The 23,346-nt window shown below is 38.4% G+C and overlaps 1 protein-coding gene across 1 annotated transcript in view; it reads left to right on the forward strand.

Annotated features, from left to right (window-relative positions):
• LOC144664674 (uncharacterized) overlaps positions 1 to 20,401 on the forward strand; it is a 59,769-nt gene extending 39,368 nt beyond the window's left edge. The window contains exon 12 of the mRNA XM_078525858.1: positions 19,628 to 20,401. Coding sequence (XP_078381984.1) covers positions 19,628 to 19,647 — 20 coding nt within the window. The 3' untranslated portion in view covers positions 19,648 to 20,401. The remainder of the gene's footprint in view (positions 1 to 19,627) is intronic.
• Positions 20,402 to 23,346: the final 2,945 nt, after the last annotated feature.

Here is a 23,346-nt window from a genome sequence, read left to right on the forward strand (position 1 = left end):
GGAAACGACTCGATTGTTGCGTCACTTGCGACAACGGACAAAGACTAGAAAGCTTTCCGAGAGCAACGTAGCTCTTGCTTGCAACAGAAAACCTAGATTCGGCAGTGAAACTAGAGAAAATTTGATTGGACTGCTATTGAAAGGATTTGTTAGAATACGATGATGAAAGCTCTATTGACAGACTACAAAGAGCGCTTCGAGAACTGGAGGAAAGAGTTGACAGGTATTTTGAAGACTTAGGTGAAATTGAAAAATGTGCAAGCAAGCACATGCAGATGTAAAGAGGTTCCAGCTGAAAGTTAAAGTGGAGAAGAATAGTGAAGAGAGATGCTGAGATACAAGGCAAAATGTTCTAAGCTGTTAAATGGATATCTTGTTATAAGGCGGCTAAATATGCTCTTGTAGGTAGAATACGCGTGCTTGTTGAAAGATGCTGATGCTATATTGATTTTAAAGTAATTTTACCGAAGAATCTACTCTTTTAATCTATTGTTAAAAGGTAAGTGTACAATAATTGATCACTTAATTATAAGAGAGCTTAAAAGAGGCAGACTGCACGGGCATGTATCGATATCCCGCGTTACCCGCGGGAAGTGAACAATGAAGAACCCGAGATTTCAGAATATTCTCGGCTCCTTTTTAAATCGAAAACAGATGAATGAGTCTTAGTAACAGTCGGTTTACAATCGGTTTACTTTGTATGTTGAACACAACCAAAGCGTAAAAGAACGGTTTACAACGGTTTACAACGGTTTACATAGACAATAAAAGATGATCATCAGAGTTCTTTTTAAATAGCTGTAAACCGTGCAAACCGTTTGTAAACCGTTAAAATAAGCACAAATCCTCTTGTAAACCGTTCAAAATCACAGTATTTACAGTTATTTAACGTTCTAGCGGATAACTTGGCAGCACGGATTCCATTTGGAACAAAAAACTGCGATTTAGTATAGGAAAACCGTCGTTTGCAATAGTTTAATATTAACCACCAGTCCGTCACGAGTCATTTGATTTGACACGCTTGGGACGCAATCGTGTGACGTTATTCTATACTTTATCCACAAAAGAACATTGTGGTGTTTTTTTTTTACAAACTGAATTCGCGTTATCTCATTTTATAACGCTTGAGACGTAATCGCGCGAGAGAACTTTCGTTCCATTCCTTTCAAATGCTGAATTTGTTAAATTTCTTTTGTTCTCTGCACTGAACGCCTCTCAGTTTTATTACGAAAATCGGGTGCGATTTAATATACTCATTGTATACTCTATTCTTTTTTTTAATCAAAAACGATATCGGAGAACGCGATACAAATTGTTCTAACTACAACAACTAACGTACATGACAATCTCATTTTATCTCATTTATTTTGAAGTTTTAGAGGCAGATTCTTCACTTAAAAAACGTTCAATTCAATATAGCCTCAGCTTGCGTCTACAAAGGCACTTATTCGTCCTGCAAAAGCATCTAAGGCAGGCTTAAAATGATACATGCCTGCAACAGTCACTTTTTAGATTAATCAGAAAAATCATTTTTACCGCCCCGACCCCCATTTCAATGTTGTCAAATGGCGGATTCTTTGCGCAGTATGTTGGGGGGCTCAACATTGTAATATGTTGCAGTATGTTGGGAAGCTCAATGTTGTCAAATGGCGGATTCTTTGCGCAGTATGTTGGGGGGCTCAACATTGTAATATGTTGCAGTATGTTGGGAAGCTCAATGTTGTCAAATGGCGGATTCTTTGCGCAGTATGTGGGGGGGGCTCAACATTGTAATATGTTGCAGTATGTTGGGAAGCTCAATGTTGTCAAATGGCGGATTCTTTGCGCAGTATGTTGGGGAGCTCAACGTTGTGAAATGAAGGATTATTTGTGCAGTATGTTGGGGAGCTCAACGTTGTGAAATGAAGGATTATTTGCGCAGTATGTTGGGAAGCTCAACATTTTAATACGTTGCAGTATGTTGGAAAGCTCAATGTTGTGAAATGAAGGATTATTTGCGCAGTATGTTGGGGAGCTCAACATTGTAGTATGTTGCAGTATGTTGAAAAGCTCAATGTTGTGAAATGAAGGATTATTTGCGCAGTATGTTGGGGAGCTCAACGTTGTGAAATGAAGGATTATTTGCGCAGTATGTTGGGGAGCTCAACGTTGTGAAATGAATGATTATTTGCGCAGTATGTTGGGGAGCTCAACGTTGTGAAATGAAGGATTATTTGCGCAGTATATTGGGGAGCTCAACATTGTAGTATGTTGCAGTATGTTAGGAAGCTCAATGTTGTGAAATGAAGGATTATTTGCGCAGTATGTTGGGGAGCTCAACATTGTAATATGTTGCAGTATGTTGGGAAGCTCAATGTTGTCAAATGACGGATTATTTGCGCAGTATGTTGGGGAGCTCAACATTGAAATGGAGAGTGAGGAGAAACAGAATGAATTTGGATATCGTGGCAACACTTTTAACGAGCTAGGGCTACAAAAAACACTGTAAATATAATATACATGTACTCAAGCAGTAGCTACTGACTCAACCAATATCCAATGAAACAAAGCATTCTACGCCAACAAGACTAATATATCTATAAATTATAAGATAAAAAAAAGATTTCAAATTCTTTTCATGATTTACCAATGCTTGAAAAGTGATGTTGTCCAAAAAAAAAAAAACTTTTAGTACACTAATACAGCAAAAGATAAATAAATTAACAATAAATAAATAAATAAATAAATTAATTAATAAAAAATAAAAAAAGACCAATTCCTAGAGCCGTAGGGTCGCATCTTCACGCGGGGAGAGTTTATTCGGCCCCCAAGCCATTTAGAATAAACCCTATACTGGAAGATTCGAACCCGCGACTTTGAGGTGATGAAGCTACATCAGCCGCCGGCAGCGATGCCACTTCGCCACCTCGGGAATCCGTTGGGATGATACTAAAAAATTTGAATGTGTATACTTGGAATTAATTAATTAACTTCCGCCAGAAACTGGCTGAAATCGAGGCTAAGATTGTTTCGCGGCAGTGAAACTTATTTCAAACCCGGCGAAAGGTTTTTGGACCAGGTGGTCAGTCGTCCGCCATTATCCTGCGCGTTTCGATAGCGAAATATGACGTTTTTCCTTCAAGCGCACTCAGTTCAAATGGGCTAAGATTATTCCGCGGAAAGCTTGGCAAACTCATGAAAGATCACTCAAGGCTCAAGCGCTTGCGGTGAGCGAAACATTTTTGGATCAAGAGATGGGTTGTCGGTCATTATCCCGCGCGTTTCGATGGCGAAATACGTCTATCTGTCGACTTCGATTGAGCAATAGGTAACCTAACATCGCTTCCAACAAGCTGTTTTATTTGTTGATAGTTTATTACAGTTGAATCTCACATATTAAGAACGAAAGTGCCAAGGAAAAATGAGTGTTTACGTTTCGTCTACGAGAAGCCTTTTGTACCGAGAAGATTTATGAAAATTTAAATACACAGACTAATGAATAAGTGTCAAGCCATTTGTTAAACGTATTGTTTTAATTGTATTTCACACTCCGTACTATTGTTCACCTTGAGCACTTGTATACTCTCATTTCATATGCCATTTTGACTCGAGAACAACATTAAGCCAACGTCGAAAAGTACGTTGTCGGTTAAACATTTTGCTTTGGTTGTAATTTTATAACGATAACTGGTGACTTAGATATTGCACACAATCTCCGAGGAGAAACAGTTTTCCAATGCAAAAGCCGGTGAAAAACGCTTAGAGCGCTTGTATACTGTGCTCAAAGATCTCAAGTGGAATTTATTCTCGACGCTCTTACAAACTGTTTTAAAATAAATGTTAGCAGAGGGCAGTTATTCAAAGGGTAGATAATGCCATCCACCGGAGAAATCGCTTTCCAGTGAATAAGTGTTAACAAAACATAGTGCGCTTTCTATCGGACACAGTGTTCGAGAGGTACACGCCAATTTTTTGCACGACGAAAATAAAAGTAATTTCAATTCCTTAAAAGGTGGTATTGTGGACGAGATTAAAACGCACATGATGACTGTAATAAGAAGGCGTGTGTTCAGCTTGTATGTGCCGATCCCTGGAAGGGAACAAGTGAGTTTGAATCCCTGCGGCAGATGTTTCGCTCAGCTAATCTAGTTACAACGAGCAACGATTTCGTGAACTGCAATGTTTACAACGTTTTCACGACAGTCAAAAGCTGAGAAAACATCACAACTTGTAGAGTTTAATATAATAATTTCGTGTATAGTACACTATTATGCAAATAGCAACGGGTTACCATTGTAACCCGTAAATTTATAACAAGTTTATCGGAGTAATCATCTTCTTAATCTCAGCGAGTTACAATGGTAACCCGTTGAACTGCAACTACAATCCTCTGTCGCGCCCTAAAAAACCAAAGAGGCTGTGAGCCCCTGAACTCGGAAAATTAATTATGAAACAAGAATAAAAACCGCGATTTTGACGTGACAGTGTTTAGCGGTGTTTAATTTTCGCAATTTGTACAAAAGCCTGTGAGTACGTTATTAACATTAAAAATATGTCAAAAACGTTAAAAAAATACGTTTCGCGGGCCTTCATTTCGGTTAACCTACAATGCACTCTAGTAAGCCTGTTTACTGTTATTAACTGCATTTTTATGGGAAACACATATTTGAACCTAAAATTGATCACTCTCTACTCAAGCTATTTGGCGGCCCAGTGGTTAGATATTTTGCTCGTGATGTGATCGGCCCGGGTTCGATTCCATAAAATCCCTTTTTTTAACATTTTCTTTTTTCTTATTTTCTCTTTTTTTAACATTGAGTGCAACTATTGAAGACGATGAAATCCTGCATGCTTCGCTATAGCTCGCTTACTCATATCAATGTTTCTGCTGAGTTGAAAGACTGCCGCTCTTTTATCTGCGGCGATAAATTTCTCAAAAACCGTTCTAAGATTGGGCATTTTCCCGCTTTTCTGTTTATGCACCGATCTATTTAACGTGTGCATTAGGCTAGGTGTTCAGCGGGATTTCTTTTATAGCCATTTTGCAACAAAAAAGGTGTCATGCTGCCCACAACAGTAACACCCCCTTTTCCCGCGAAAATTACAGCTGTTTTGTGATTGTTCAAACGACTAGATTTCGTGACCTGAACTCACGCTATATAACGTAGACAATCTTGTAGCAGGAAGCTTAGCAAAGTAAAAGTAAAAGCTTTGCACCGAATAAATCGCTATCCAGTGGATAAATGTTAACAAAGCATACTGCGCTATTTACGGGATAGTGATTTATCGGCAAGCGCGAAAAAACTGATTGGACAATTTGCTAATTTTCACTAAAATCTGTGAAATGCGTTTGTCTCAACAGGTTTCGTCTAAGATTGTAGTTGATTTTGAATTTTTCTTTTAGCTCTTTTTTAACGTTGTTAAGCACAATTGACAATTTTGACAGGGATAATTGTGCAATATAAATAAATAAAGCATTATTTATTATTTTAGTTGATGTGTAGCGCGCGGATATTTTAAAGGGAGCGCGCGCTTTCTTTTCGAAGGAAACGACTCAATTGTTGCGTCACTTGCGACAATGGACAAAGACTAGAAAGCTTTTCGAGAGCAACGTAGCTCTTGCTTGCGAAAGAAAACCTAGATTCGGTAGTGAAACTAGAGAAAACTGGATTTGACTGCCATTGAAAGGATTTGCAAGAATACGATGATGAAAGCTCTATTGACAGTTTACAAAGAGCGCTCCGAGAACTGGAGAAAAGAGTTGAAAGGTATTTTGAAGACTTAAGTGATATTGAAAAAAATGTGCAAGCAAGCACATACGGTTGTAAAGAGGTTCCAGCTAGCTGAAAGCCAAAGTGGAGAAGACGATAGTGAAGAGAGATGCTGAGATACAAGACAAGCTGTTCTCAGCCGTTAAATGGATGTTGTGTTTCAAGGCCGCTAAATATGCTCTTGTAGGTAGAATAATCGTGCTTGTTGACGGATGCTTATGCTATATTGATTTTCCAAAAGGTCTTGAGAACAGCAGACACGTAAAGATTTTAAGGAAAACGACAATTTTTTTTAAGTTTCATGATTTTAAAGTTATTTTACCGAAAAATCTACCCGAAAAAAATAGTCAAAAAGTAAGTGTGCAAAAATTGATCACCTGAGAGAGCTTAAAAGGGCCAGACTGCACCGGCATTTATCGATATCCCGCGTTACCCGCGGGAAGTGAACGCTGAAGATCCCGAGATTTCAGAATATTCTTGACTTCTTTTTTAAATCGGAAAGAGATGAATGAGTATTAGTAACAGTCGGTTTACAATCGGTTTACTTTGTATGTTGAAAACAACCGAAGCGAAAAAAAACGGTTTACAACGGTTTACAACGGTTTACATAGACAATTAAAGATCATCATAAGAGTTCTTTTTTAAATAGCTGTAAACCGTGTAAACCGTTTGTAAACCGTTAAAATAAGTACAAATCCTCTTGTAAACCGTTCAAAATTACAGTATTTAGTTATTTAACGTTCTAGCAAGTAACTTGGCAGCACGGATTCCATTTGAAACCAAAAATTGCGATTTAGTACGGGAAAACCGTCGTTCGCAATAGTTAAATATTAACCACCAGCCCGTCACGAGTCACTTTATTTGACACGCTTGGGATATAATCGCGTGACGTTATTCTATACTTTTAATAAACTAAAAAAATCATTGTGTTTTTTTATAAACTGAATTCGCGTTATCTTATTTTACCACGCTTGAGACGTTATCGCGCGAAAGAACTTTCGTTCCATTCCTTTCAAATGCTAAATTTGTTAAATTTTCTTTCGTTCTCTGCAAAAAACGCTTCTCGTTTTTATTCCAACATTTCGGGTTCAATTTAATATACTCATTGTATAATCTATTCTTTTGTAAATCAAAAATGGTATCAGGGAAAGCCTTCTACAACAACTTCAGTACAGGAACATCTCATTTTATATTTTATCTAAAGTTTTAGAGGCAGATTCTTCAGTTATAAAAACGTTCAAATCAAAATAGCATCGGTATGCGTCTAAACAAACACACCTATTCTTCCTGCAAAAGCATCTAGGGCAGCCTTAACATGATACATGCCTGCGACAGTAACTTTTTAGACTACTTAGATAAAGTCATTTTTTACCGCCCCATCCCCCATTTCAATGTTGTGAAATGAAGGATTATTTGCGCAGTATGTTGGGGAGCTCAACATTGTAGTATGTTGCAGTATGTTAGGAAGCTCAATGTTGTGAAATGAAGGATTATTTGCGCAGTATGTTGGGAAGCTCAACATTTTAATATGTTGCAGTATGTTGGAAAGCTCAATGTTGTGAAATGAAGGATTATTTGCGCAGTATGTTGGGGAGCTCAACATTGTAGTATGTTGCAGTATGTTGAAAAGCTCAATGTTGTGAAATGAAGGATTATTTGCGCAGTATGTTGGGGAGCTCAACATTGTAGTATGTTGCAGTATGTTGAAAAGCTCAATGTTGTGAAATGAAGGATTATTTGCGCAGTATGTTGGGGAGCTCAACGTTGTGAAATGAAGGATTATTTGTGCAGTATGTTGGGGAGCTCAACGTTTTGAAATGAAGGATTATTTGCGCAGTATGTTGGGAAGCTCAACATTTTAATACGTTGCAGTATGTTGGAAAGCTCAATGTTGTGAAATGAAGGATTATTTGCGCAGTATGTTGGGGAGCTCAACATTGTAGTATGTTGCAGTATGTTGAAAAGCTCAATGTTGTGAAATGAAGGATTATTTGCGCAGTATGTTGGGGAGCTCAACGTTGTGAAATGAAGGATTATTTGCGCAGTATGTTGGGGAGCTCAACGTTGTGAAATGAATGATTATTTGCGCAGTATGTTGGGGAGCTCAACGTTGTGAAATGAAGGATTATTTGCGCAGTATATTGGGGAGCTCAACATTGTAGTATGTTGCAGTATGTTAGGAAGCTCAATGTTGTGAAATGAAGGATTATTTGCGCAGTATGTTGGGGAGCTCAACATTGTAATATGTTGCAGTATGTTGGGAAGCTCAATGTTGTCAAATGACGGATTATTTGCGCAGTATGTTGGGGAGCTCAACATTGAAATGGAGAGTGAGGAGAAACAGAATGAATTTGGATATCGTGGCAACACTTTTAACGAGCTAGGGCTACAAAAAACACTGTAAATATAATATACATGTACTCAAGCAGTAGCTACTGACTCAACCAATATCCAATGAAACAAAGCATTCTACGCCAACAAGACTAATATATCTATAAATTATAAGATAAAAAAAAGATTTCAAATTCTTTTCATGATTTACCAATGCTTGAAAAGTGATGTTGTCCAAAAAAAAAAAAACTTTTAGTACACTAATACAGCAAAAGATAAATAAATTAACAATAAATAAATAAATAAATAAATTAATTAATAAAAAATAAAAAAAGACCAATTCCTAGAGCCGTAGGGTCGCATCTTCACGCGGGGAGAGTTTATTCGGCCCCCAAGCCATTTAGAATAAACCCTATACTGGAAGATTCGAACCCGCGACTTTGAGGTGATGAAGCTACATCAGCCGCCGGCAGCGATGCCACTTCGCCACCTCGGGAATCCGTTGGGATGATACTAAAAAATTTGAATGTGTATACTTGGAATTAATTAATTAACTTCCGCCAGAAACTGGCTGAAATCGAGGCTAAGATTGTTTCGCGGCAGTGAAACTTATTTCAAACCCGGCGAAAGGTTTTTGGACCAGGTGGTCAGTCGTCCGCCATTATCCTGCGCGTTTCGATAGCGAAATATGACGTTTTTCCTTCAAGCGCACTCAGTTCAAATGGGCTAAGATTATTCCGCGGAAAGCTTGGCAAACTCATGAAAGATCACTCAAGGCTCAAGCGCTTGCGGTGAGCGAAACATTTTTGGATCAAGAGATGGGTTGTCGGTCATTATCCCGCGCGTTTCGATGGCGAAATACGTCTATCTGTCGACTTCGATTGAGCAATAGGTAACCTAACATCGCTTCCAACAAGCTGTTTTATTTGTTGATAGTTTATTACAGTTGAATCTCACATATTAAGAACGAAAGTGCCAAGGAAAAATGAGTGTTTACGTTTCGTCTACGAGAAGCCTTTTGTACCGAGAAGATTTATGAAAATTTAAATACACAGACTAATGAATAAGTGTCAAGCCATTTGTTAAACGTATTGTTTTAATTGTATTTCACACTCCGTACTATTGTTCACCTTGAGCACTTGTATACTCTCATTTCATATGCCATTTTGACTCGAGAACAACATTAAGCCAACGTCGAAAAGTACGTTGTCGGTTAAACATTTTGCTTTGGTTGTAATTTTATAACGATAACTGGTGACTTAGATATTGCACACAATCTCCGAGGAGAAACAGTTTTCCAATGCAAAAGCCGGTGAAAAACGCTTAGAGCGCTTGTATACTGTGCTCAAAGATCTCAAGTGGAATTTATTCTCGACGCTCTTACAAACTGTTTTAAAATAAATGTTAGCAGAGGGCAGTTATTCAAAGGGTAGATAATGCCATCCACCGGAGAAATCGCTTTCCAGTGAATAAGTGTTAACAAAACATAGTGCGCTTTCTATCGGACACAGTGTTCGAGAGGTACACGCCAATTTTTTGCACGACGAAAATAAAAGTAATTTCAATTCCTTAAAAGGTGGTATTGTGGACGAGATTAAAACGCACATGATGACTGTAATAAGAAGGCGTGTGTTCAGCTTGTATGTGCCGATCCCTGGAAGGGAACAAGTGAGTTTGAATCCCTGCGGCAGATGTTTCGCTCAGCTAATCTAGTTACAACGAGCAACGATTTCGTGAACTGCAATGTTTACAACGTTTTCACGACAGTCAAAAGCTGAGAAAACATCACAACTTGTAGAGTTTAATATAATAATTTCGTGTATAGTACACTATTATGCAAATAGCAACGGGTTACCATTGTAACCCGTAAATTTATAACAAGTTTATCGGAGTAATCATCTTCTTAATCTCAGCGAGTTACAATGGTAACCCGTTGAACTGCAACTACAATCCTCTGTCGCGCCCTAAAAAACCAAAGAGGCTGTGAGCCCCTGAACTCGGAAAATTCATTATGAAACAAGAATAAAAACCGCGATTTTGACGTGACAGTGTTTAGCGGTGTTTAATTTTCGCAATTTGTACAAAAGCCTGTGAGTACGTTATTAACATTAAAAATATGTCAAAAACGTTAAAAAAATACGTTTCGCGGGCCTTCATTTCGGTTAACCTACAATGCACTCTAGTAAGCCTGTTTACTGTTATTAACTGCATTTTTATGGGAAACACATATTTGAACCTAAAATTGATCACTCTCTACTCAAGCTATTTGGCGGCCCAGTGGTTAGATATTTTGCTCGTGATGTGATCGGCCCGGGTTCGATTCCATAAAATCCCTTTTTTTAACATTTTCTTTTTTCTTATTTTCTCTTTTTTTAACATTGAGTGCAACTATTGAAGACGATGAAATCCTGCATGCTTCGCTATAGCTCGCTTACTCATATCAATGTTTCTGCTGAGTTGAAAGACTGCCGCTCTTTTATCTGCGGCGATAAATTTCTCAAAAACCGTTCTAAGATTGGGCATTTTCCCGCTTTTCTGTTTATGCACCGATCTATTTAACGTGTGCATTAGGCTAGGTGTTCAGCGGGATTTCTTTTATAGCCATTTTGCAACAAAAAAGGTGTCATGCTGCCCACAACAGTAACACCCCCTTTTCCCGCGAAAATTACAGCTGTTTTGTGATTGTTCAAACGACTAGATTTCGTGACCTGAACTCACGCTATATAACGTAGACAATCTTGTAGCAGGAAGCTTAGCAAAGTAAAAGTAAAAGCTTTGCACCGAATAAATCGCTATCCAGTGGATAAATGTTAACAAAGCATACTGCGCTATTTACGGGATAGTGATTTATCGGCAAGCGCGAAAAAAACTGATTGGACAATTTGCTAATTTTCACTAAAATCTGTGAAATGCGTTTGTCTCAACAGGTTTCGTCTAAGATTGTAGTTGATTTTGAATTTTTCTTTTAGCTCTTTTTTAACGTTGTTAAGCACAATTGACAATTTTGACAGGGATAATTGTGCAATATAAATAAATAAAGCATTATTTATTATTTTAGTTGATGTGTAGCGCGCGGATATTTTAAAGGGAGCGCGCGCTTTCTTTTCGAAGGAAACGACTCAATTGTTGCGTCACTTGCGACAATGGACAAAGACTAGAAAGCTTTTCGAGAGCAACGTAGCTCTTGCTTGCGAAAGAAAACCTAGATTCGGTAGTGAAACTAGAGAAAACTGGATTTGACTGCCATTGAAAGGATTTGCAAGAATACGATGATGAAAGCTCTATTGACAGTTTACAAAGAGCGCTCCGAGAACTGGAGAAAAGAGTTGAAAGGTATTTTGAAGACTTAAGTGATATTGAAAAAAATGTGCAAGCAAGCACATACGGTTGTAAAGAGGTTCCAGCTAGCTGAAAGCCAAAGTGGAGAAGACGATAGTGAAGAGAGATGCTGAGATACAAGACAAGCTGTTCTCAGCCGTTAAATGGATGTTGTGTTTCAAGGCCGCTAAATATGCTCTTGTAGGTAGAATAATCGTGCTTGTTGACGGATGCTTATGCTATATTGATTTTCCAAAAGGTCTTGAGAACAGCAGACACGTAAAGATTTTAAGGAAAACGACAATTTTTTTTAAGTTTCATGATTTTAAAGTTATTTTACCGAAAAATCTACCCGAAAAAAATAGTCAAAAAGTAAGTGTGCAAAAATTGATCACCTGAGAGAGCTTAAAAGGGCCAGACTGCACCGGCATTTGTCGATATCCCGCGTTACCCGCGGGAAGTGAACGCTGAAGATCCCGAGATTTCAGAATATTCTTGACTTCTTTTTTAAATCGGAAAGAGATGAATGAGTATTAGTAACAGTCGGTTTACAATCGGTTTACTTTGTATGTTGAAAACAACCGAAGCGAAAAAAAACGGTTTACAACGGTTTACAACGGTTTACATAGACAATTAAAGATCATCATAAGAGTTCTTTTTTAAATAGCTGTAAACCGTGTAAACCGTTTGTAAACCGTTAAAATAAGTACAAATCCTCTTGTAAACCGTTCAAAATTACAGTATTTAGTTATTTAACGTTCTAGCAAGTAACTTGGCAGCACGGATTCCATTTGAAACCAAAAATTGCGATTTAGTACGGGAAAACCGTCGTTCGCAATAGTTAAATATTAACCACCAGCCCGTCACGAGTCACTTTATTTGACACGCTTGGGATATAATCGCGTGACGTTATTCTATACTTTTAATAAACTAAAAAAATCATTGTGTTTTTTTATAAACTGAATTCGCGTTATCTTATTTTACCACGCTTGAGACGTTATCGCGCGAAAGAACTTTCGTTCCATTCCTTTCAAATGCTAAATTTGTTAAATTTTCTTTCGTTCTCTGCAAAAAACGCTTCTCGTTTTTATTCCAACATTTCGGGTTCAATTTAATATACTCATTGTATAATCTATTCTTTTGTAAATCAAAAATGGTATCAGGGAAAGCCTTCTACAACAACTTCAGTACAGGAACATCTCATTTTATATTTTATCTAAAGTTTTAGAGGCAGATTCTTCAGTTATAAAAACGTTCAAATCAAAATAGCATCGGTATGCGTCTAAACAAACACACCTATTCTTCCTGCAAAAGCATCTAGGGCAGCCTTAACATGATACATGCCTGCGACAGTAACTTTTTAGACTACTTAGATAAAGTCATTTTTTACCGCCCCATCCCCCATTTCAATGTTGTGAAATGAAGGATTATTTGCGCAGTATGTTGGGGAGCTCAACATTGTAGTATGTTGCAGTATGTTAGGAAGCTCAATGTTGTGAAATGAAGGATTATTTGCGCAGTATGTTGGGAAGCTCAACATTTTAATATGTTGCAGTATGTTGGAAAGCTCAATGTTGTGAAATGAAGGATTATTTGCGCAGTATGTTGGGGAGCTCAACATTGTAGTATGTTGCAGTATGTTGAAAAGCTCAATGTTGTGAAATGAAGGATTATTTGCGCAGTATGTTGGGGAGCTCAACGTTGTGAAATGAAGGATTATTTGCGCAGTATGTTGGGGAGCTCAACGTTGTGAAATGAATGATTATTTGCGCAGTATGTTGGGAAGCTCAACATTTTAATATGTTGCAGTATGTTGGAAAGCTCAATGTTGTGAAATGAAGGATTATTTGCGCAGTATGTTGGGGAGCTCAACATTGTAGTATGTTGCAGTATGTTGAAAAGCTCAATGTTGTGAAATGAAGGATTATTTGCGCAGTATGTTGGGGAGCTCAACGTTGTGAAATGAAGGATTATTTGCGCAGTATGTTGGGGAGCTCAACGTTGTGAAATGAAGGATTATTTGCGCAGTATGTTGGGGAGCTCAACGTTGTGAAATGAAGGATTATTTGCGCAGTATGTTGGAGAGCTCAACGTTGTGAAATGAAGGATTATTTGCGCAGTATATTGGGGAGCTCAACATTGTAGTATGTTGCAGTATGTTAGGAAGCTCAATGTTGTCAAATGACGGATTATTTGCGCAGTATGTTGGGGAGCTCAACATTGAAAAGGAGAGTGAGGAGAGAAAGAATGAATTTGGATATCGTGGCAACACTTTTAACGAGCTAGGGATGCAAAAAACACTGTAAAAACAATATACATGTACTCAAGCAATAGCTCCTGACTCAACCAATATCCAATGAAACAAAGCATTCTGCGCCAACAAGACCAAAATATCTATGAATTATAAGATCAAAAAACAAGATTTAAAATTCTTTTTATGATTCACCAATGCTTGAAAAGTGATGTTGTCCAAAAAAACAACTTAGAACACTAATACAGCAAAAAAAAATAAATAAATAAATATATAAGTAAATTAATAAATTAATTAATTAATAAAAAATAAAAAAAGACCAATTCCTAGAGCCGTAGGGTCGCATCTTCACGCGGGGAGAGTTTATTCGGCCCCCAAGCCATTTAGAATAAACCCTATACTGGAAGATTCGAACCCGCGACTTTGAGGTGATGAAGCTACATCAGCCGCCGGCAGCGATGCCACTTCGCCACCTCGGGAATCCCTTGGGTTGATACTAAAAAAATTGAATGTGTATTCTTGGAATTAATTCATTAACTTCCGCCGGAAACTGGCTGAAATCGAGGCTAAGATTATTTCGCGGCATGGAAACTTATTTCAAACCCGGCGAAGGGTTTTTGGGCCAGGCGGTCAGTCGTCCGCCATTATCCTGCGCGTTTCGATAGCGAAATATGACGTTTTTCCTTCAAGCGCACTCAGTTCAAATGGGCTAAGATTATTCCGCGGAAAGCTTGGCAAACTCATGAAAGATCACTCAAGGCTCAAGCGCTTGCGGTGAGCGAAACATTTTTGGATCAAGAGATGGGTTGTCGGTCATTATCCCGCGCGTTTCGATGGCGAAATACGCCTATCTGTCGACTTCGATTGAGCAATAGGTAACCTAACATCGCTTCCAACAAGCTGTTTTATTTGTTCATAGTTTATTACAGTTGAATCTCACATATTAAGAACGAAAGTGCCAAGGAAAAATGAGTGTTTACGTTTCGTCTACGAGAAGCCTTTTGTACCGAGAAGATTTATGAAAATTTAAATACACAGACTAATGAATAAGTGTCAAGCCATTTGTTAAACGTATTGTTTTAATTGTATTTCACACTCCGTACTATTGTTCACCTTGAGCACTTGTATACTCTCATTTCATATGCCATTTTGACTCGAGAACAACATTAAGCCAACGTCGAAAAGTACGTTGTCGGTTAAACATTTTGCTTTGGTTGTAATTTTATAACGATAACTGGTGACTTAGATATTGCACACAATCTCCGAGGAGAAACAGTTTTCCAATGCAAAAGCCGGTGAAAAACGCTTAGAGCGCTTGTATACTGTGCTCAAAGATCTCAAGTGGAATTTATTCTCGACGCTCTTACAAACTGTTTTAAAATAAATGTTAGCAGAGGGCAGTTATTCAAAGGGTAGATAATGCCATCCACCGGAGAAATCGCTTTCCAGTGAATAAGTGTTAACAAAACATAGTGCGCTTTCTATCGGACACAGTGTTCGAGAGGTACACGCCAATTTTTTGCACGACGAAAATAAAAGTAATTTCAATTCCTTAAAAGGTGGTGTTGTGGACGAGATTAAAACGCACATGATGACTGTAATAAGAAGGCGTGTGTTCAGCTTGTATGTGCCGATCCCTGGAACGGAACAAGTGAGTTTGAATCCCTGCGGCAGATGTTTCGCTCAGCTAATCTAGTTACAACGAGCAACGATTTCGTGAACTGCAATGTTTACAACGTTTTCACGACAGTCAAAAGCTGAGAAAACATCACAACTTGTAGAGTTTAATATAATAATTTCGTGTATAGTACACTATTATGCAAATAGCAACGGGTTACCATTGTAACCCGTAAATTTATAACAAGTTTATCGGAGTAATCATCTTCTTAATCTCAGCGAGTTACAATGGTAACCCGTTTAACTGCAACTACAATCCTCTATCGCGCCCTAAAAAACCAAAGAGGCTGTGAGCCCCTGAACTCGGAAAATTAATTATGAAACAAGAATAAAAATCCGCGATTTTGACGTGACAGTGTTTAGCGGTGTTTAATTTTCGCAATTTGTACAAAAGCCTGTGAGTACGTTATTAACATTAAAAATATGTCAAAAACGTTAAAAAAATACGTTTCGGGGGCCTTCATTTCGGTTAACCCACAATGCACTCTAGTAAGCCTGTTTACTGTTATTAACTGCATTTTTATGGGAAACACATTTTTGAACCTAAAATTGATCACCCTCTACTCAAGCTATTTGGCGGCCCAGTGGTTAGATATTTTGCTCGTGATGTGATCGGCCCGGGTTCGATTCCATAAAATCCCTTTTTTTAACATTTTCTTTTTTCTTATTTTCTCTTTTTTTAACATTGAGTGCAACTATTGAAGACGATGAAATCCTGCATGCTTGGCTATAGCTCGCTTACTCATATCAAGGTTTCTGCTGAGTTGAAAGACTGCCGCTCTTTTATCTGCGGCGATAAATTTCTCAAAAACCGTTCTAAGATTGGGCATTTTCCCGCTTTTCTGTTTATGCACCGATCTATTTAACGTGTGCATTAGGCTAGGTGTTCAGCCCTTTTTCCCTCCCTCCCCTCCACTCCACTCCACTCCACGCCACTCCCCTCCCCTCCCCTCCCCTCTTCTCTACTCCACTCCACTCCACTCCACGCCACTCCCCTCCCCTCCCTCCCCTCCCCTCCCCTCCCCTCCCCTCTTCTCTTCTCTACTCTACTTTACTCTACTCCACTCCACTCCACTCCACGCCACACCACTCCACGCCACGCCACGCCACTCCACTTCCCTCTTCTCCCCTCTACTCTGCTCTACTCTACTCTTTTCTACTCCAGTCTACTCTACTCTACTTTACTCCACTCTACTCTACTCTTCTCTACTCCACGCCACGCCACTCCACTTCCCTCTACTCTACTCTACTCCACTCTACTCTACTCTTCTCTACTCCACGCCACGCCACTCCACTTCCCTCTACTCTACTTTACTCCACTCTACTCTACTCTTCTCTACTCCACGCCACGCCACTCCACTTCCCTCTACTCTACTCTACTCCACTCTACTCTACTCTTCTCTACTCCACGCCACGCCACTCCACTTCCCTCTACTCTACTCTACTCTACTTTACTCTACTCTACTCTACTCTACTCTACTCTACTCTACTCTACTCTACTCAACTCTTCTCCACGCCACTCCACTCCACTTCCCTCTACTCTACTCTACTCTACTTTACTCTACTCTACTCTACTCTACTCTACTCTACTTTACTCAACTCTACTCTACTCTACTCTACTCTACTCTACTCTACTCTTCTCTACTCCACGCCACTCCACTCCACTTCCCTCTACTCTACTCTACTCTACTCTACTCTACTCTACTCTACTCTACTCTACTCTACTCTACTCAACTCTTCTCCACGCCACTCCACTCCACTTCCCTCTACTCTACTCTACTCTACTATACTATACTCTACTCTACTCTACTCTACTCTACTCTACTCTACTCTACTCTACTCTACTCTACTCTACTCTACTCTACTCTACTCAACTCTTCTCCACGCCACTCCACTCCACTTCCCTCTACTCTACTCTACTCTACTTTACTCTACTCTACTCTACTCTACTCTACTCTACTTTACTCTACTCTACTCTACTCTACTCTACTCTACTCTACTCTACTCTACTCTACTCTACTCTACTCTACTCTACTCTACTCTACTCTACTCTACTCTACTCTACTCTACTCTACTCTACTCTACTCTACTCTACTCAACTCTTCTCCACGCCACGCCACTCCACTCCACTTCCCTCTACTCTTCTCTACTCCACTCTCCTCTTCTCTTCTGCACGCCACGCCACTCCACTTCCCTCTACTCCACTCTAATCTACTCTACTTTAGATAGATAGTTTATTAATACAACTTCGCAACCTAAAAGGTTGAATTATGTCATATTTACAAATTTGTAAAGCTATAAAAACTAACGATAAAATGTAAAAATATTTAAAGAACTATACAAGAGTGATTAAAATCCAAACTTAAGTACATTAGAGACAATAAAACTATTTCTAAATCTATTAGTCTTAAAAACAGGGTTAAACTGGCGTGACTTTCTGAGGTTATAACTACTAAGATTCCGTGGGGGCAGTAAATTCCTCAGCCTACTGTCATTGTTCTCTAAAATGTTGTTAAACAATTTGTCCGTCAGGGCTTGTCTTCGACCTGACAGAGTGACTAGACTTGCCTTGTCGAGCGCTTCTTCATACGTAAAAAACAGAAAAATGATGCGCATCGCCCTCTTTTGCACTGCTTCTAGCTCACGAGAAAGATACGCAGGTAGACTTTCATTGAACACTGGACAGGCATATTCAGTGATAGGGCGAATGCAGGTACGATAGAACTGTACTAACTCGTTAGGACCTAGGCCTGAACGCTTTAACTGAGAAAGACAATACAGTTCTTTACTCTACTCTACTCCACGCAACGGCATGCCACGCCACGCCACTCTACTCCACTCCACTCCACTCCACTCCACTCTCCCCTTTTCTACTCTACTCTTCTCTACTCCACGCCACTCCACGCCACACCACTCCACTCCCCTCTACTTTACTCCACTCCACTTCGCTCCACTCCACTCCACTCCACTCCACTCCACTCCACTCCACTCCACTCCACGCCACTCCCCTCCCCTCCCCTCTACTCTACGTACTCTTATCTACTCCACACCTCGCCACTCCACTTCCCCCCCCTCCCTTTACTCCACTCTACTCTTCTTTTCTCTACTCTACTCTTCTCTACTCTACTCTACTCTACTCTACTCTACTCTACTCTACTCTACTCTACTCTACTTCACTCTACTCTACTCTACTTTACTCTACTCTACTCTACTCTACTCTACTCTACTCTACTCTACTCTACTCTACTCTACTCTACTCTACTCTACTCTACTCTACTCTACTCTACTCTACTCTACTCTGCTTTACTCTACTCCACTCTACTCCACTCTACTCTACTCTACTCTACTCTACTCTACTCTACTTTACTCTACTCTACTCTACTCTACTCTACTCTACTCTACTCTACTCTGCTTTACTCTACTCCACTCTACTCTACTCTACTCTACTCTACTAAACGATACACAACCAATATGAAAGAGAAATATATATCTTTCTGGCGACATAGCCTATAACACTCAAGGAAATTAGAATTTTTTAAAGTTTTTAAAAATGAATACGTTGCATCTGATTTTTTACAACAGTTAAGATATTTTAATGAAAGAAAAAATCTTGTGAAATTTAAATTAAGTAATCACAAACTTATGATTGAACTGGGTAGATATCAGACTGACCATATACCCAGAGCAAATAGATTATGTCCATTGTGCAAGTCAAATCAAGTAGAAAACGAAACACATTTCTTATTAGATTGTAGCAAATACTCTTCCCAAAGGCGGACATTCTTAAAACGAATCAATGAGATAGTACCTGACTTTGAAAGGAAAACAACCTCAGAAAACATTAAACTTCTTATGAACTCTAATGATTATCATGTTAATAAGCTAGTTATGAAGTTTATTTCTTCATGTATGAATTTACGTGATGCATTGTTATTATCAGGTGAAAGCGATGTAACTTAATCAAGTTTTAGTATGATATAATAGGATCGTTTTGTTACTTTTAGTTTAGATATGCTTTTGCAACACTGTAAACGGTAACGGTCATGCAAATAAAGCAATTTATTACTTACTTACTTACTCTACTCTACTCTACTCTACTCTACTCTACTCTACTCTACTCTGCTTTACTTTACTCCACTCTACTCTACTCTACTTTACTTTACTTTGTTAGCATTTCCCATGTTTACTTGTTGTTGTTTGTACCAAAATATATGATTCTTGCTGCATTTCCAGAAACGCTTACCCTACTCGTTTCTTGAATGCTGTTACTAACATTTTTATTTCTTTTGCATATTTTCAGCTGATCCTTACGAGCTTTAAAAAAGCACAGATTGTTCAGCAACCTCGAGCTCACCAAACTGTCCTGGTTCATCCGCTTAGTTTTAAACGTTGTGCTGAAAGAAACTCACAATTTCAACATCATTTGCAGGACTTTAAAGTTAAGGACCCTTATTGCGGCAAAGCTGGGGTTTCTACAGCAATGTTTGTTACACGGAGGCTAAATTGTGGATTGCAGGCAAACAATCAACCTTAACAGTTCTTGTTCGTGCACACAAGCTTCGCCACACATTAAAATACATTTGAAAGAACAATGGAGTTTATTAGGCCTGCTTTTTTTGTAGAGACGGTAATCATAAATTTTGCGACAATATTACATAATACTTTTTTACAAAATTATAAAACAAGTAGAACAAAATCGCAAACTGCGCTGGCGTTTTTGGTTCTGCAGTATGATGCATTATACGTTTAAGAAAACTAAGTATTCCTTTTCATTTTCAGTGACAAAATTCGAGGTGACATTCACGTAATTTGTTACTTAGATTGGAGTGGCACACGACTTTTAAGTAAAAATACTAATATAAAAATAAATTTAAAATATTAGAAATAACTCAAACTAAATAAACCTTTCAATCATATATTTGCTACTTTATACAAGAGAAAACGGGGGACAGGGCCCTCACGGTTCCTCCCCTAAATCCCCCCTGTAGACTGCTTCTTAAGGCTATATGCAATATATCTATCTGATAAAACTGCCAAGGACGAAGAAATGTTTACTAGAAAGTTTATTTTAAAAAACGACCCATTAAATATATTTTAAACTGAAAAATTGTCTATTTTCAATTTGTTTTTCATTTGCCACACGATTATATTAGCATGGTCTGGCTATAAGAGAAATGCACATTTATGTAAATGATTTAAAAATACCGACCCCTCCTCGCCATAAGATTTGTGGTCATAATTTATCGTTAATTAACTTGTCAATTACAGGCTGTAACAGCCCGGGGAATGTATATCCAAAGAGCTCAATATCTTCCTTGTAAATGTTTTGGAGTTGAGCTATTCTCAGCAGTGTCAAAAGATTAAGGGATTTTATGGAATCGAACCCGACCGATCACATCACGAGTAAGCTATCTAACAATTGGGCCACCAAACAGCTTGAGTAGAGGGTGATCAATTTTAAGTTCAATATTGTGTTTCCCGCCAAAAAATGCAGTTATTAACAGTAAACAGGCTTACTAGAGTGCATTCTAGGTTAACCGAAATGAAGGCCTGCGAAACGTATTTTTTAACGTTTTGGACATATTTTTTTCCGCGGCGATAAATTTCTCAAAAACCGTTCTAAGATTGGGCCTTTTCCCGCTTTTCTGTTTATGCACCGATCTATTTAACGTGTGCATTAGGCTAGGTGTTCAGCGGGATTTCTTTTATAGCCATTTTGCAACAAAAAAGGTGTCATGCTGCCCACAACAGTAACACTCCCTTTTCCCGCGAAAATTACAGCTGTTTTGTGATTGTTCGAACGACTAGATTTCGTGACTTGAACTCACGATATATAACGTAGACAATCTTGTAGCAGGAAGCTTAGCAATACGGATACCATTTGGGACAGAAAACGGCGATTTAGTATATGAAAACCGTCGTTTGCAATAGTTTAATATCAACCACCAGCCCGTCACGCGTAATTTCATTTGCCACGCTTGGGACGTAATCGCGTGATGCGATTGCTATACTTTAAAATGATATTCAGCACTTGTACACTTCCATTTGAAATCCCGCTATGACTTGAGAACGACGTTAAGCCAACGTCGAAAAGTACGTTGTCGGTTAAACATTTTGTATTAATTGTAACGTTATCGCAATAATTAGTGACTTAGATAATACACACACTCTTCGAGGAGAAATTTTCACTATTTTTTGTTGTGTAGATAACATTGCAATTTGAGAAGTTTGCGAAAAATCTGTGAAATGCGTTTGTCTCAACAGGTTTCGTCTAAGATTGTAGTTGATTTGGAATTTAATTTTTAGCTCTTTTTAACGTTGTAAAGTGCAATTGACCATTTTGACATGGATAATTGAGCAATATAAATAAATAAATCATTATTTAATATTTTAGTTTGTGTAGCGCGCGGATATTTTAAAGCTCTATTGACAGACTACAAAGAGCGCTCCGAGAACTGGAGGAAAGAGTTGACAGGTATTTTGAAGACTTAGGTGAAATTGAAAAAATGTGCAAGCAAGCACATGCAGATGTAAAGAGGTTCCAGCTGAAAGCTAAAGTGGAGAAGAAAAGTGAAGAGAGATGCTGAGATACAAGGCAAAATGTTCTAAGCTGTTAAATGGATATCTTGTTATAAGGCGGCTAAATATGCTCTTGTAGGTAGAATACGCATGCTTGTTGAAAGATGCTGATGCTATATTGATTTTAAAGTAATTTTACCGAAGAATCTACTCTTTTAATCTATTGTTAAAAGGTAAGTGTACAATAATTGATCACTTCAGAGAGCTTAAAAGAGGCAGACTGCACGGGCATGTATCGATATCCCGCGTTACCCGCGGGAAGTGAACAATGAAGAACCCGAGATTTCAGAATATTCTCGGCTCCTTTTTAAATCGAAAAGAGATGAAGGAGTCTTAGTAACAGTCGGTTTACAATCGGTTTTACTTTGTATGTTGAACACAACCAAAGCGTAAAAGAACGGTTTACAACGGTTTACATAGACAATAAAAGATGATCATCAGAGTTCTTTTTAAATAGCTGTAAACCGTGTAAACCGTTTGTAAACCGTTAAAATAAGCACAAATCCTCTTGTAGACCGTTCAAAATCACAGTATTTACAGTTATTTAACGTTCTAGCGGATAACTTGGCAGCACAGATTCCATTTGGAACAAAAAACTGCGATTTAGTATAGGAAAACCGTCGTTTGCAATAGTATAATATTAACCACCAGTCCGTCACGAGTCATTTGATTTGACACGCTTGGGACGCAATCGTGTGACGTTATTCTATACTTTATCCACAAAAGAACATTGTTCAATTCAATATAGCCTCAGCATGCGTCTACAAAGGCACCTATTCTTCCTGCAAAAGCATCTAAGGCAAGCTTAAAATGATACATGCCTGCAACAGTCACTTTTTAGATTAATCAGAAAAATCATTTTTACCGCCCCGACCCCCATTTCAATGTTGTCAAATGACGGATTATTTGCGCAGTATGTTGGGGAGCTCAACATTGAAATGGAGAGTGAGGAGAAAAAGAATGAATTTGGATATCGTGGCAACACTTTTAACGAGCTAGGGCTACAAAAAACACTGTAAATATAATATACATGTACTCAAGCAGTAGCTACTGACTCAACCAATATCCAATGAAACAAAGCATTCTACGCCAACAAGACTAATATATCTATAAATAATAAGATAAAAAAAAAAGATTTCAAATTCTTTTCATGATTTACCAATGCTTGAAAAGTGATGTTGTCCAAAAAAAAACAACTTTTAGTACACTAATACAGCAAAAAATAAATAAATTAACAAAAAATAAATAAATTAATTAATTAATTAATAAAAAATAAAAAAAGATCAATTCCTAGAGCCGTAGGGTCGCATCTTCACGCGGGGAGAGTTTATTCGGCCCCCAAGCCATTTAGAATAAACCCTATACTGGAAGATTCGAACCCGCGACTTTGAGGTGATGAAGCTACATCAGCCGCCGGCAGCGATGCCACTTCGCCACCTC

The sequence above is a fragment of the Oculina patagonica genome, chromosome 9 (assembly GCF_052425735.1).
Source record: "Oculina patagonica isolate OP01 chromosome 9, crgOcupat, whole genome shotgun sequence".
In the NCBI taxonomy this organism is placed as follows: Eukaryota; Metazoa; Cnidaria; class Anthozoa; order Scleractinia; family Oculinidae; genus Oculina; species Oculina patagonica.